Consider the following 14,235-nt stretch of genomic DNA (forward strand, 5'->3'; position numbering starts at 1 on the left):
CCTTCCTGTGTGCCCAGTGCTTGCACCCATTGCCCTTCCTGTGTGCCCAGTGCTTGCAGCCATTGCCCTTCCTGTCTGCCCAGTGCTTGCACCCATTGTCCTTCCTGTGTGCCTGCTGCTTGCATCTATTGTCCTTCTAGTGTGCCCGGTGCTTGCACCCATAGCCCGTCCTGCATCCCTAGTGCTTGCACCAATTGTCCTTCCAGGGTGCCCGGTTCTTGCACCCATTGCCCTTCCTGCATGCCCAGTGCGTGCACCCATTGCCCGTCCTGCGTGCCCAGTGCTTGCACCAGTTGTCATTCCTGTGTGCCCAGTGCTTGTACCCATTGCCCTTCCTGCATACCCTCTGCTTGCATCCACTGTCCTTCCAGTGTGCCCATTGCTTGCACCCTTTGCCCATCCTGCGTGCCCAGTGCTTTTACCCGTTGTCCTTCCTGCGTCCCCAGTGCTGGCACCCATTGACCTTCCTGCGTGCCCAGTGCTTGCACACTGATTCAAGTATTTCCAACCACCCCTTTCGTGCTGCCTAAACGAGTCTCCCAAGTGGCAGGAGCGTGCCCAGGTGTGGTGCCTGTGCCAGGGCCACTCAGGGCATCTGGCATGGTTTATAGGACACGAGGCCTAAGCATTTGGATTAGAGCTCCGTGTGTTGAAGAGAGAAGACTGCTTTGCACATGTTTGGTCCCGGTCTGTGATGACACAGGCCGTCTAGAAACAGTAAAGCATCCAGAAAACCTACCCACGATTCCACTGTTGTGCTGATTTAGTGAGAGGCCACAGCACGAGCTCCCGCGTGCCACGGCGCCTTTGGCTGCTTCTGTTCCCTTTGAGAAAGGATGGGCAGTTCGGCCAGGACACTGCTTATTTTCATATGGATGGTCTCGGTCTGTAAAGGCGCAGCATATCTCGAAAACGAATGGAAAGAAAACAGATTTCCAGCTATCACTTGTGCGCGATTTTGAACATGGCCTGTATATCCTGAGATGGGGGTGTCGACTGATATGGCTTTATTGGACCCTGGCACCTCTCGTTTTGCTGCTGTTCCCACCTCTGATTTTCCTAGTGTGAGGGTTCAAAAGGATACGTGCTAACAGTTTTGGAAGCATAATTCATTTTTAGGCCTTGGCCACGACTGTTTGACATCTGCATGTATGGCACAGAGCTAAAAACGATGGAATAGAATGCGCCCAGAGTAAGTATTAGTTGCGCAGATGCGTCCCTTAACCTGTCTGATCCGGATGTCGGACACAGAGACAAAGCCCGTTTTACGCGTGAATCGTGCAATCTGTAAGGCTGTAACTCGTACAAACACAGCAGCCACGGACCCAGTCTGTTACAACACAGCCTGGCATGTCCGCCTGCTGGCTACTGATTGCTACATGGCAGGTTGCCACCTTGCTTTTCACACACCACCCCTTGCGCATACTAATGCCTGCGGACTCCCGCCGAGCACTTGCTGGCAACCTTTTGGCGCCCGGGCCTGGCAGCTGGAGGAGTCGGTTCATGCCACGCGACGCCGCGTGAATACTAATGCCAGGCCGCAGTGCAGCGCGTGCACGCGGCCTCCATTCGATCCCTCGCTGGCAGGCCTCGCTTCCCGGGCCTGGCAGGCGATAGGAGGCCGGGACAGGCTTTAACGCCGCATGGCACCGAGTGCCACGTGCATTCCGCTGTGGCCTAGAGGCGTGATTGGCCTATCACGTTTGTAAAGTGTCCAGTCACGTTAGAGGCTTCGTCAAGCGACCATCATGGTCGCCTGACGAAGCCTCTAACGAGCGCCACACAAAACCGTCCATCAAGTTGCAGTGCAGCCGCAGGAACATGGGCTCAAGATGATTGGTAGTTGGCATTATCGCTGCCCACTGCTGCCCAAAGTGTGTCACCATGCTGCATATTGTGTTAGGTCTTTGGTTATAGAGCTCTTATGTTCACTGTCTGTTACTTGAAAGGTCTTACCCAGTGCTTACTGTATGCTCGATGCTTGTTATGTTATTAGAGGTAAATCAGACAGGATTAATGGTCGCTGCATGTAGTGGGTAATTTCTATAAGATATATGTTAAGCTGGACATACTTGGCGCGGTCTTCCCCCTAAAACTTTTTTACATTCACCTCTCCTGTTTTACTGTATTTATTTCTGTTGGCATTTGGACTCTGTGCACTTTATCTCCTTAAAACATGGTAAATTTGGACTGCACATAATTGGCACCATTATTGTAAATGTAAGTCTCTAGCAAATGGTACGACCTGTATCGAGGACCTGTAAATTAAATGCTACTAATGAGCCTGCAGCACTCATTGTCCCACCCATTAAAGTAGGCTTTCAAAACATGGCTCAGGCAGCCACTGCAGGCTGTAGTGTAGTTTTAAACTGCAACTTTGACCGGGCAAAATAAACCTTTTCCCAGGACTATACATTTCTTTTTAATACTTATAAGTCACCCCCTAATGTACATGCTAAAGGCTCATAAGGCAAGGTACATTGTATTTAAAAATAATGTGTGTTTAACAGGACCGGACTGGGAACAGAAACCGGCCCTGGCAAACTGCTCATTCGCCCCTGGGGTGAGGGGGGAGTGCAGCCGAGCAGTTTGAGAGGACCGGTTTCTGACGATTTTGTTACAGGGGGCCGATATTGCCAACCCCTGGTAACAAAAATGGCCCCCCTGGGGGCCCAAAACCGCCCCCACCCTAGCAGCCTACCGGGGAAACGCCCAGTGTCCGCTATGGTCAGTCCGGCCCTGGTGTTTAAGTTTTGCAGGCCCTGAAAGTGAAAACCCCATAAAGTCATTTTTCACTTTTGTAAGACTGGTCTCTCACATTTCCTAACACTGGGTTACCCTACTACATTTAATATGTGCTAACTTTGCATTGGGAGCAGATAGTGTTATGCTGTTTAGACTCAAATGAATGAACCATACTCAGGGATTTAAATTGAATCCATTGTTTTAAATCTTCTTTAAGGGTACAGTCAGATTGTAAGTCACAGTTCTGAAAATGCCTCTTTTAGAATGTTGGCATATTTGTGTCCCAACCATTTGTGCCTTCTGCCACTGTCCTGAGTCACCTGATTGTGAATGGTTCTGCTGTTGGGCTTTGTGTATTGCTCTCAGGCAGTGATAAAGGGAGCTCTGGTGTGGACAGGATGGGTCATCCTGACAGGATGACCGAGGAAGGAACTGTACCCAGTCTCACTTACACTTCAACGGGCTTTGCCTCCTGCCAATACAAAGGAATCGAGCTCCAGACCTGCCTGCCTTTTGTCACTCCTAGACAGTTTGGAGCTTTGATACGGGAAGAACATTCCAGAACTAGATGTGGACGAAATACAGGGAATATTCCCGCACAAATGCTGTCACAAAGTATACATTTTAGACTTCCAGAGCCACTCTTCGGAACACGTCTAGACCTGTGGACATTACAGAAGAAGGACTGCCCTGCTGCCAGAGGACTGCCTTACTGTCTGAGAAGGAAGACTGTACCCGTTTACCTTCATCCCAGGTTAACCCTGAGTGACTGCCAGGGTCAGTTGGCTGACCTCCTGTTTGAGCTACAGGGACACAACAAGTTCCACAGGCCTCCTTGCAACTGGACCTGCCTGAGCCCTGCTTGCCTCTGCTGAAGTGAGTTCCTGATCTCCTAGAGGAGCTCCCCCTGGCTGGAATCAGTATGAGCTCCTCCAAAGAAGAAAAAGTGAAATCCGGAAGTTTGGGCTCTTTGTGACCGCGAACTGACCAGTTTGCGACTAAACTTTGCTGCCCATGACAAACACCGATGCGAAGTTCCAATGAGACCTGCTCTTCATGATACAGCAACCACCAGCAAAGAGAGAACTGCACTTTGCACTACAGCTACAACAGTTTGCGGTGACCACCGACGCAAAGCTCCAGCATTGACCATCTATGGTGCCCATCTAACTCTTCGTGTTCCAGTGACTGCTGTGATCCCAGGCCTGCTCTTTGCACTACAGCGACAACCATCCGCAATGCTCTCCCTGCTCTTTGCTGCCTCCTCCACTGCAGTGGAACTCTTCGTGCTGGACTCAAAGTGTACATTTTCAGTGGGACTAACTTGGTTACTGTATCCGACCTGTATTTCATCACGCTGAGCCTGAACTTGTAACTTTCTCCCAGTCTAGTGTGACCAGATGACTGTGAGTGGCGCTTTCTACATTTAGGGGCTATTTTTACCAAAAACTTTGACATTGCATATCCCTGGGTTGTCTGATTTGATTTTTGACATTCTGGTATCATTTTGTTTATTAACATCTACAGCATTTTTGTAAATAAGTTTGTGATTTTTCTTGTGTTGTATATTCACTTTATTAATATTTGTTTGCAGCATAAATACTTTACACATTGCCTCTAAGTTAAGCCGGACTGCTTTGAGCCAAGCTACCAGAGAGTTATACACAGTTAATTTAGTGACTTTTGTGGCTGTTGCCTGAGTGGGGCTTCCACCCCCTCAACCAAAAGCCCAATTTCTTATACTTCCTACATCCCCTGTTATGCTGTACTATGCTCCCTAAGCATTCTGCTATCTGTAGTTTCTAAACCGTGTAAGTTCATTGCCTGTCACATCAGGTTTGAGGAAGCTTCCTTTGCAGTTATGCGAAGATCACTTCTGTAGCACTTGTGTTTGGCATGAGTTTTGTGATAGGTTATTTTTACATCACCTAATGTCACTGCATGGCATATTATAGAATAAGTTATTACAGTTGAGTTGTGACATCAAAATGGTGAAAGGCAGGTCACAGAGCATATTTTCAGCTGCAGTTTAAGTAATGCAAAGCAAACGAAGAAAGGGAACGGGGAAAGTGGAAGGAAGAAGGGATACGGAAAGGAAAAACAAACGGGAAAGGCAAATTCAAAGATTCCTCTAAACTCCCTAGCACTACATGAGATTCATACTTGATACTGTACTTCACACAGATCTGGTGCAGTCACAGAACTGAACGCAGGGTTACAAAGGCCAAGTGTTCTGGATAACCTATGAGTAAGTACATTATTTCCACTGAGCTTCACTGTACTCAAATCTATTTTATGGAGCTACCACAGTTTATGACTCTCCCAAACCTACAATGGACACCTCAACCTATACTGGGGAAGCCACGGTTCCAACTACTGTCGGCAACTCCTGGAGTGTAAGTCTGGAACATACAGGCGTCCAGGAAAAAAACACTGGTTTATTGCAGATGTTCCATCCTGTAATTTGTGGCTTCTTGCCCTGAAAGTTTCCTTGGTTTCTTTTCATCACGTGGTCACTCTGAGACCACCAGGGTGCTCTAAGGTACTAACACGAGAAGATACAGTTTTAGCCCGGCCATTTACAGATGCGATTCTTCCTGGCCTAGGACACCCAGTGACAGCCTGGTTGATAGAAAAGTACGTATATGGGAACAGAATTTTAAAAATAATATTAGGGAGCGGTAAACCGATCCTCTCTCTTTAACATCTCTGTACTCCCCAGAGCAGGACCATTCTCTCACCCAAGTGCATGTAGCGACACTGCATTAAGAGTGGGTCATATATCTCTTAGAGAGATGCCTGACTGCAATGGCATATTCCCCACTAGACCCCTTCGGTTACTGCCAACATCCTGTACCCTGAAATATGGTGGTCTTTTACAGATATCTGGCTTGGGTCTGTCATTCACTCCCTGCCAACCCAAACCAGTTTGAGCCAAGGGTCCTTGTAGAGAGTCAGCTGAGGTGCTCTGTCTCCACACTGACTGTTCCCAAAGACAAAGACTCAAAAAATAAATTCTGGGGTTGACTGGACCTGGACATGCAGCCCAGTTATCCCGAAAAAAAAATAATGGGTGCCTGGAACCAATTTGTTGAAGATCCACACCTGCCAACGCCTTGGAGTGATACGATCCCATTCTCTGCCCAGCTGGGACCAGGCTGGGAGACTAGACATGCCATCCTGGCCACAAGTGAGTGTGTCTGTGGACCAGAAACATCCTCAATATGAAGAGACCATCAGGGGCAAGAGTAAGTGCAGACTCCCTGCAACACCCCATCGATTGTGACACTGGTCTGTGTGTTATGTTATGCAATGTTAATTTAATTTCTGAAGCGCTACGGTTACTCAGCGGTGTCCTGGCGCTAGCTACTGCCTTCCGATCAGCGAGGTATGTGAGGACCTATGTAGCAAAAAGCCAGGTTTTCAGTCCTTTCCTAAATGTCATCTGCTCAGTGGCATTCCTAAGATGGAAAGGAAGCTCATTCCATGCCCTTGCGGCACAGGTGATGAAGCTTCTACCACCCCAGTTGACTTTTTTAGCTGGGGGTATTATCACCCCTTTGGCTCCAGAGGAGCGAAGAGCTCTTATGGGGATGTACCACTGAAAACGCTGTTTCAGGTGCTCCGGGCCTATTCCTTGAAGGGCTTTGAAAACCGTACACAGGGATTTAAATTGAATCCATTGTTTGACTGGGACCAGTGTAGCCTTTTTATTTCTTTTGTGACAGAAACAAACTTTGGTGTACCAGTCAGTAGTCTGGCTGCCGCATTTTGTATGAGTTGGAGCTTGTTTAAGTGGTTCCTTTGGATGTGAAAATAGAGGCTGTTCTACTAGTCCACACGCGACAGGATTAGAGATATTATCACTATCCTTTGACTGTCTGCTGGTAAGAATGACATTATTTTCGTAATCATTCTTAGGAGATGGAAACTAGCAGAGATAACTGTATTTACCTGGTCCCCAAAGGTAAGTTTATTGTCGACTACGACCCCCAGGTTTTTTGCTTTCCTAGTTGGCTCAGGGAGAGTCCCTAGTCCTTCTGGCCACCAGTCTGGCGTCCAAAAGTTGGCAATATTGTCAAAAACGAGGACCTCCGTTTTGCTAGAGTTTAACTTCAGACAGTTCATGGTCATCCACATCCTGACCGCTTTCATGCAATCATGGAACATTTTCCCTTTCTCTGCCTCCTGTTCAGGTTGTAGAGATACCACTATTTGCGTATAGGACCAGGAGATGATGTGGTGAAGAAGCAGTAGCCAATTTGGCCATCTGGTAATGCCAACACGATCTTGCCATCCAAGAAAAGCTCTGGGGCATGGCTTGCCATTACATTAAAAAACCTGCAACTCTAGAGTCCATGTTAGGTCCCAAAGTTTAGTGACTTTTAATCAACCACTTCATGTCAGCAACATAACCGGCTGAGCTACCTTGGAATACATACCACACAACAAGGGCCAGTTGTGCTAGCCTGGTCTAGCACCCCAAGCTACATTCCATACCAAGACTGAGTGTCCCGGTTTTTGCAAATAATGTTGGGTTCACGTCTTGTTAGTTTTCATCACTGAGGCTCAATTTAGCATGGAAAAAACACATGTGGTGTGAAGTAACAGTCTGGATTCATGGAGGAAGTAACATCCCGGGTTTTTAGAAAAAGTAACATTCTGGATTCGTAGAAGTAATAACATTCTGAATTCGTAGAAGTAGCATTATAGATTTTTAGAAGAAGTAACAATCTGGTTTTGTAGAAGAAGTGACATTCTGGATTTTTAGAAGAAGTATTATTCTGGATTCATAGAGGTAGTAACATCTCTATGCTACCCACCTCTATGCTAAATAACTGCCTGCTCGGCAGCTGTGTTCCCTGTTTGCCGCCTCTCCCACTTTTCAGCGCGTGGACACGCCGGTGCGCGTAACTCAGCGCTTTATAAATGTCCCTATTATTATTATTATTATTATTATTATGGATTCTTAGAAGAAGTAACATTCTGGACTCGTTGAAAAAGTAACATTCTGGATTCTTAGAAGAAGTGAAATTTTGGATTTGTAGATGTAACATTCTGTGATTCTTAGAAGCGACATTCTGGATTCATAGAAGTAACATTCTGGATTCTTAGAAGATGTAACATTCTGGATTCGTAGATGTAACATTTTGGATTCTTAGAAGAAGTAACATTCTGGATTCTTAGAAGTCGTAACATTCTGGATTCTTAGAAGTATTGTATTGTATTGTATTTGCATTTATATAGCGCTTACTACCCCTGACAAGGCGTTGAATCGCTTTTTCGGCGATAAGCACGCTACTCCGGAACCCATAGTGGACTAGTGTTGAATTAGTATAGTGAAATATGAAAGTAATTTGAGTGGTGGATAAGTTAGTCAGTTATTTGGATTCAGAAAATAGTGACATTCTGGTTTTGTAGAAGATGTGACAGTCTGGATTCATAAAATGGGAAACAGTAGGTTTTCAATATCACAAATGGGATTTGGAAATGACAGTAAAGTGGAATGTCCTCTGTGTAAATATTGCGTTAGAGAAGGGTTTGTTGTCATTTCTGTGTGATTCGACCTGCAAATGTTGTTGACCCAAGTTTCAAGTACGTACCCAGAGGGGTAGGCGGGCAACTAGAGCCAAATTCTGGGGCGGGGGGGGGGGGGGGGGGGGGCGGCTGGAAAATATTTCGGGAGGGCTAATTCTTCCAACCATGGAAAGAGTGGCCGTAAGAAAGGGTGACACACAACAAAAGCCTTGTTTACATGTAAATGGTCTTTTAAAGACCTGTTAAGTACTCGGGTGCAGCTGCAATTAGATGCTCGCCAGCCAGCGATGCTGTCTCCGCCTGGGCTGACACACACGACGGGGGGGGGGGCGGGCTGAAGCCCTGTGAGCCCAATGGGTGTTGCGCGCCTGCAGAGGGGCGTAGCTTGGTTGGGAAGATTGGGGCGGTGTGAGCATCACATTTGACAACAATCATGCTGGCATATTTTGTTAAAATAAATAAAATAAATTATATGAGCAGCACAGCATGAGAGGGGCTTATGGGGCAGTGGAAAGGGAGAGGAGTGGGAATTGTTAAGGTTACTTAAAACTCATTGTTTTCCAAATTAACCAATATATTTTAGGATCTTCAAGACAGAGAAGTGTGTGTGTGTGTGCGCGTTTTTGTCAGTATGGGAATGTAAAAATCTCATGGGAAATCCGGCAGACCCCTTACGTTATCCGACTGAAAGCACCTGTATCCGACTATTTATCAGAAAATACCAACAGCAGCTCCTCCGCTAAGGTGGAGGAGGATTGCCCCACTGCTTTAACCCCTTGCGTGCTCGTGACGTAAAGGTTCCGTCACGAGCCTCGGGTGGGCTGTGCTGGTGACGGAACGGTTCCATCGCGGCCCGCTCGCCGTACCTGCGCGGCGCGAATTCCGTGCCTGTGCTGAGCGTTCTATTAGGCGGGCGGGGCCATGACGGAACCGTTTTGTCACAAGCACAGCCCACTCGAGGCTCGTGACGGAGCGGTTCCGTCACGAGCACTGAAGCGCTGCGCGGCCCCCACTCCCCCTTAGCACTGTGGCGGAATAGCCGCCGCAGCTAAGGGGTTAAAGCAGTGCACAGGAAAACTAAAATGGTGATAACAGAACTTTATTATCATTTTATTTTTAATGTTGCAGTTACACTGCAGCCAGGTTAAGTTAGGGTGGGCCGTGCTTTTGTGACATCGAGGCCAGAGGAGTGGTGGCTGCATCGTAAGTGTTGATGATGCTTTGGTCGGCCATCTCGGGCCGGCTAAACCATCATGCACACTTTGCATGTTCTCCACAGGCTGCATTGAACACCCTGGATGGGGAACATGCCCAACCTCCCAGTCCCTCTCTGAGCGCCAAACCATCGGGAGTCTGAAAGCCTGAGTGCTTCCTGGCCTGGCCCATGCATTACGCGTCAGACCTCATGGCACCTGCTTTGCAAGTCACCGAAGTGATGTGACACACGTGCTGCTGCTTATTGCAATGGCGGCATTACAAGTGCATTACATAGTGTAGTAGTGGAATGACGTGCAGTGCATTGCTTGAGAGAGAGCATAGCAGTCACTTACAATGCATAGTGCCGCAAAGGCCCTGGATGAATGCCCTGCATGATGCAATCGGAGGACTGCACTGCACAGTGCATTATTGTCACGATGCTCTGCAAGTGACAAATGGCGGGATGTGCATGTGTAATAAAGTGCACCCCAGCTGAACATGTGCGTCTGGCAGAAGATGGGATGCGAGATACAGTCACCTGTAGGGAAAACAGTGATTTCTCACCGGGCAAGCCCCTCTGAAATGGCAGTCGATAGGCAGGGCTGGGTTCTGGCATGGGCGACCTGGGCGCAGGCCCAGGGCGCCAATCTTCTGGGGATGTGCAAACAGCAGCGCCCCTCTCATCTTGCTCCAGCCTGATCTGTATCCCTGCTACTAGTTTCTCTGTGGTCCTTCATTATATCGTGGGCGATGTTTTAACACCCCATAAGCCCCTCCCTTGGCCTCTCTTCCCCTTCTCGCCCCTGCTGACACACACAAACAACACCCTCATCGGGGTTAGGAAGCTAAGCTATGGGCGCTTTAGGTGAGTTGGGGGGAGGTCCGGAGAGGTTTGTGTTCAGGGACTGACCAGTGAACACACAAGGGGGGCCGGGGGCCTCAGCGTCTTCACTCCCATCAGCAAGGGCGCCACATTTATCTCCGCCCAGGGCGCTATGCTAGCAAGGGCCGGCTCTGGGGTGGACGGGGCCGAGCACAGGGGCTAGCCTGGCGTATGGCTCTGCTCCAGGTACACGACCCTCTCACAAAGTATTGTAAATTCTCCTAATGTCTGTCCAAAGTGATTGTATCGCGAGACATAAAGTGAGGCTTTACATCAGCATGCCCTGGGCTGTGTCAGTGGGGAGCGTGCAATCATATAGATGTATGGGGATGCTCTTTATATGTCATATATACAGATATTCAGAGAATATTTGCTATTTATTACCATTGTTGGGTGTGGGGAGGTGCCATGACTCCCATTCCAGTCCATTGTTTTTAGCTCCTCTGAACCGCTACAGTCGTGGACCATATTCAAATGAGCCTTGGCCCCACCCCTAAGTGGATGGCCTACTTCCACCTGCCAGGACAGGCCCCCTTTCAATTGAATTGAGAGGAGTTAGGTGTAGACAGAGAAAAGAGACTCTATTCACTACTCCATGACAGTCGCAGTGTTTAGTAACTGATTGGATTGTGAGCTGATCTAATGCCTAAAGTGCATTAAATGCCCTCGTTTTGTGATAGATGCTTATGTTTCTCTGCACGTCTTATTCCCACGGCACATACAGAATGCAGCCAGGCGCTATTGGCATCTGGCTGCCCAAGACTTACACCTGGTGTGCCTAAGTGCAAGGGCCCATCACAGGGCAGCTTAAAGTAATGCATTCCCGAGCGCTAGAGGGCGCTCGGCCTTGCACCTAGATCTGGCACCGATTGCTCAGTGGAAAGCGCTGGTGAAGGAATTTAGCTAGGTTAATAGGGCTGCCTCTGAGCACTGTGTGCAACCCTGGAGCAGGGTTCGAATAAGTCAGAGCGACACAACCAGTCAGCCTTTCAGTGCCAATAAACGATCACCAGTGAGCACAAAAGAAACATTTTGGGAGCTGTGTTGATTCAGTGGTGTATGAAAGAACCGTTGTTCTTGTGAACATAACAAATCTTTGTCCAGGTACAAGTAAGTTGTCGGTTAGACACGCTAATGGGGCTCTCTGGCGAGCCCTGGACATTTAACGAGGCCCATTTGCTATCAGTTATTTGAACATCTACTTGAGGAGCTGAGCTGAGCTAGCGCCTTGAAGTAGGCATAATGGCGCCAGTGGAAATAAAACCCCTGAAATAAACAAAATCTATGCAGATCTGTCGCGGTCCCTTAACTCCAGTAATTTGACATGTAAGAAAAGTGTGACAAATACAACTCTGTATGGATGCGCCTCACGGCGATGTACTTACTGGTGCAGCGTAGCGCACGGCGCTGTACTTGGCCCCCGCACAGGTCGCACCAGCCTTGCCAGCTGTAGTAGGCCTGGAAGAGGTGGCCCTCGCCCGTCTCCTCCCGCACCCGTGGGTCCTGGGGCTGCTCGAAAATGGTACGGACGTCGGGCAGCAGCCTGGGCGAGGTTCCGCGGACCCTGCGGGGTCGGTGGGGGGCGCGAGGCTTTGGTGGAGCCTGGGAGTGGGCGAGCTGGGGGTCTCCAGAGACCGAGTTGGTGTCACTGCCAGGGTCCCAGCGTGAGTCCGAATCCAAGCCCGGGTGGCTGCCGGAGGAGCGCCGGAGGAACTTGTTCCGCTCCCCGGAGCTCAGGCTCTGAAGGAAGCGCTGCTGGTCCATGTCCAGGAGCAGCGGGCAAGGGTACTGCCCCACGGCGGGGGCCGCCATGCCAGGGCCCGGCGAGGGCGGCTGAGGAGAGACGGGTCTCTAGAGACGTCTGGACGAGCCGTGCTCTCTGGAGGCTGGATGGTGGGGGCAGAGGTTGGCACAGCTGAGAGGTAGACGAACACTGATCACTGGGGGCTGCAATGGTAGGAATAGGCTGGCAGAGTTCACAGGTAAGGCTCGCACAGGTTGCTGACTGGTTGGTTGGTGCCAACGCGAATCACTTGCAGAAAGGCGCAATGGCTGGTCACAGGCAGTCTGAACTCTGGCACGGACTGCTGGTCACTGGTCACTACTGTTCACCTGAAAGTAGAGCAGCGAGAGTTGTCCAGGCGTCTGGCACAGGTTGCTGACCCATGTACCATTGATAATTGCTGGTTGGTCCTAGGCAGGTTACCCAGTGGCCAATCAGATGCCTGCCACTGATCACAGGCTGGGTCATCACCGGTGCCAGGTATGTAGCTGCACGCTGGTCACTAGCTGGTGGGAAGGAAGGTCTGGTCACTCGTTGGTCACAGGCACGGCGGACGCTGGTCAAAGGTGGGCACATCACTTGCCATTAGCACTGGCAGGAAGGATGCACACTGCGGAGTGGCTAGGCGGTTTCTGGCCACTGGTAGGCTGGAATGTGGTGTCTTGCTGGCCACACGTAGGTCTTTACTGACTGCGAGGTGGATGCTCAGGCACTATGGGCAGCGGTCGCTGGCTTATTTATTCCTGCATTTGTATTGTGGATGCTGGTGGCAAGGCGCTGCACTCAGGGAGCAGGTCCTCGGCGCGGTAAGTGCGGTGGGTGGTCCTTGCTTTGGGAGGTCCTGCCCCCGCTGCCCGCTTCGTGCTGCCTCTCGGCTCCTAGTGCGGTGGCCCGACAGTCCCCCTGGCCGCAACGCAGACGCAGCCCCGGCTACGAGGCAGCGGGTGGAGGGGAGCCCAGAAGAGGTGGCGAAGTAGGGCCAGGGGGCGGACCCGGAGGAGAGCGTGGCCGAGAGGTGGACAATGCTCGCGCCGCACAGGCAGGGGGCGTGAAGGGGAAGCACTGCGCGTGCACGCGGAGAACGCAGTCAGAGGAGGGAGAGCGGCCGAGAGCGCGCGCCCGAAGATGCGTGGAGCGCGCAGCATGCAGCTGCTCAAACACTGCAGCGCCTCCTGCGCGCGCTAGAGTTAAACGGGGACGGGGTGGGCTGGGGAACAAGCAGAGCAGAGAATGAAGAGTAAGACAAAGGAGTCGACACCATAAATCAAAGGCTCATGACTGATGTACGCCTACTTAGGGACCTAGTGGAGGGAAACTTGCATTAGAAGGTCACACACCTGACCGACGGGGTCTAAACTGCCCACAAACAGCGGATAACACAAAAAGCCTGTTAAAATGCTGCAGGGGACCCTGGCATTCCCGCCACGAATGGCATTCATAGATTCTCAACCCTAATCAGGCTCGGTCTGACCTATAGGCAGCGCCTCAGGAATTAAGCGGAAGGGGATGATCAAATTATAATGCATGGCATACTAAATTATGCGGTAAGGAAAGGCAAATTATGCAGCGTAATGCGGCACATTTTATGATCGTATTAACTCATCATTTTGCCATGTTTACCCATACGAGCAATATCTGGGCAAAGGTTTCACCTCAGTACCAGCTTGACACCCAAATACAACAATACGCAACAAAACGATGACCAATCAGCCTTTCTGAATGTCCTTCTACAGAGCAGCAACATATATTTCAACATTTTTAGTAATGTTTGACCTGGAAACAATTCTTTTTGTTGAATTCTGCAGATTATGTGGCTGGTAACTGCAGCAAATCCAAAATTATGTGGAAATCGCAGCAGTTGCAAAACCGCTTAATTCTATTGGTCCTGCCCATGGGACAATGCCCAAAGGTCTGGACTGACAATGGAAGTGTTGCTCCTGTTTGCCGAGAGTGACTGAGGCCTTGAGTTTTAAAGTCTGTCCTCAACATTTAATGCCCTAGCGAGGCGATCTGAGTACACTCCCCATCTGTACTCCATTAAACGGCCTCACACCAACAGTTACCCGTGGTTATGCAGGCGAAACAGTGG

General features: G+C 49.6%; 1 protein-coding gene across 1 annotated transcript in view; it reads right to left on the reverse strand.

Moving 5' to 3' along the window:
- The window catches only part of RASSF5 (Ras association domain family member 5), a 448,324-nt gene extending 435,258 nt beyond the window's left edge, over positions 1-13,066 (reverse strand). The window contains exon 1 of the mRNA XM_086923412.1: positions 11,749-13,066. Coding sequence (XP_086779538.1) covers positions 11,749-12,175 — 427 coding nt within the window. The 5' untranslated portion in view covers positions 12,176-13,066. The remainder of the gene's footprint in view (positions 1-11,748) is intronic.
- Positions 13,067-14,235: the final 1,169 nt, after the last annotated feature.

Source organism: Lissotriton vulgaris, chromosome 5 (assembly GCF_964263255.1).
Source record: "Lissotriton vulgaris chromosome 5, aLisVul1.2, whole genome shotgun sequence".
In the NCBI taxonomy this organism is placed as follows: Eukaryota; Metazoa; Chordata; class Amphibia; order Caudata; family Salamandridae; genus Lissotriton; species Lissotriton vulgaris.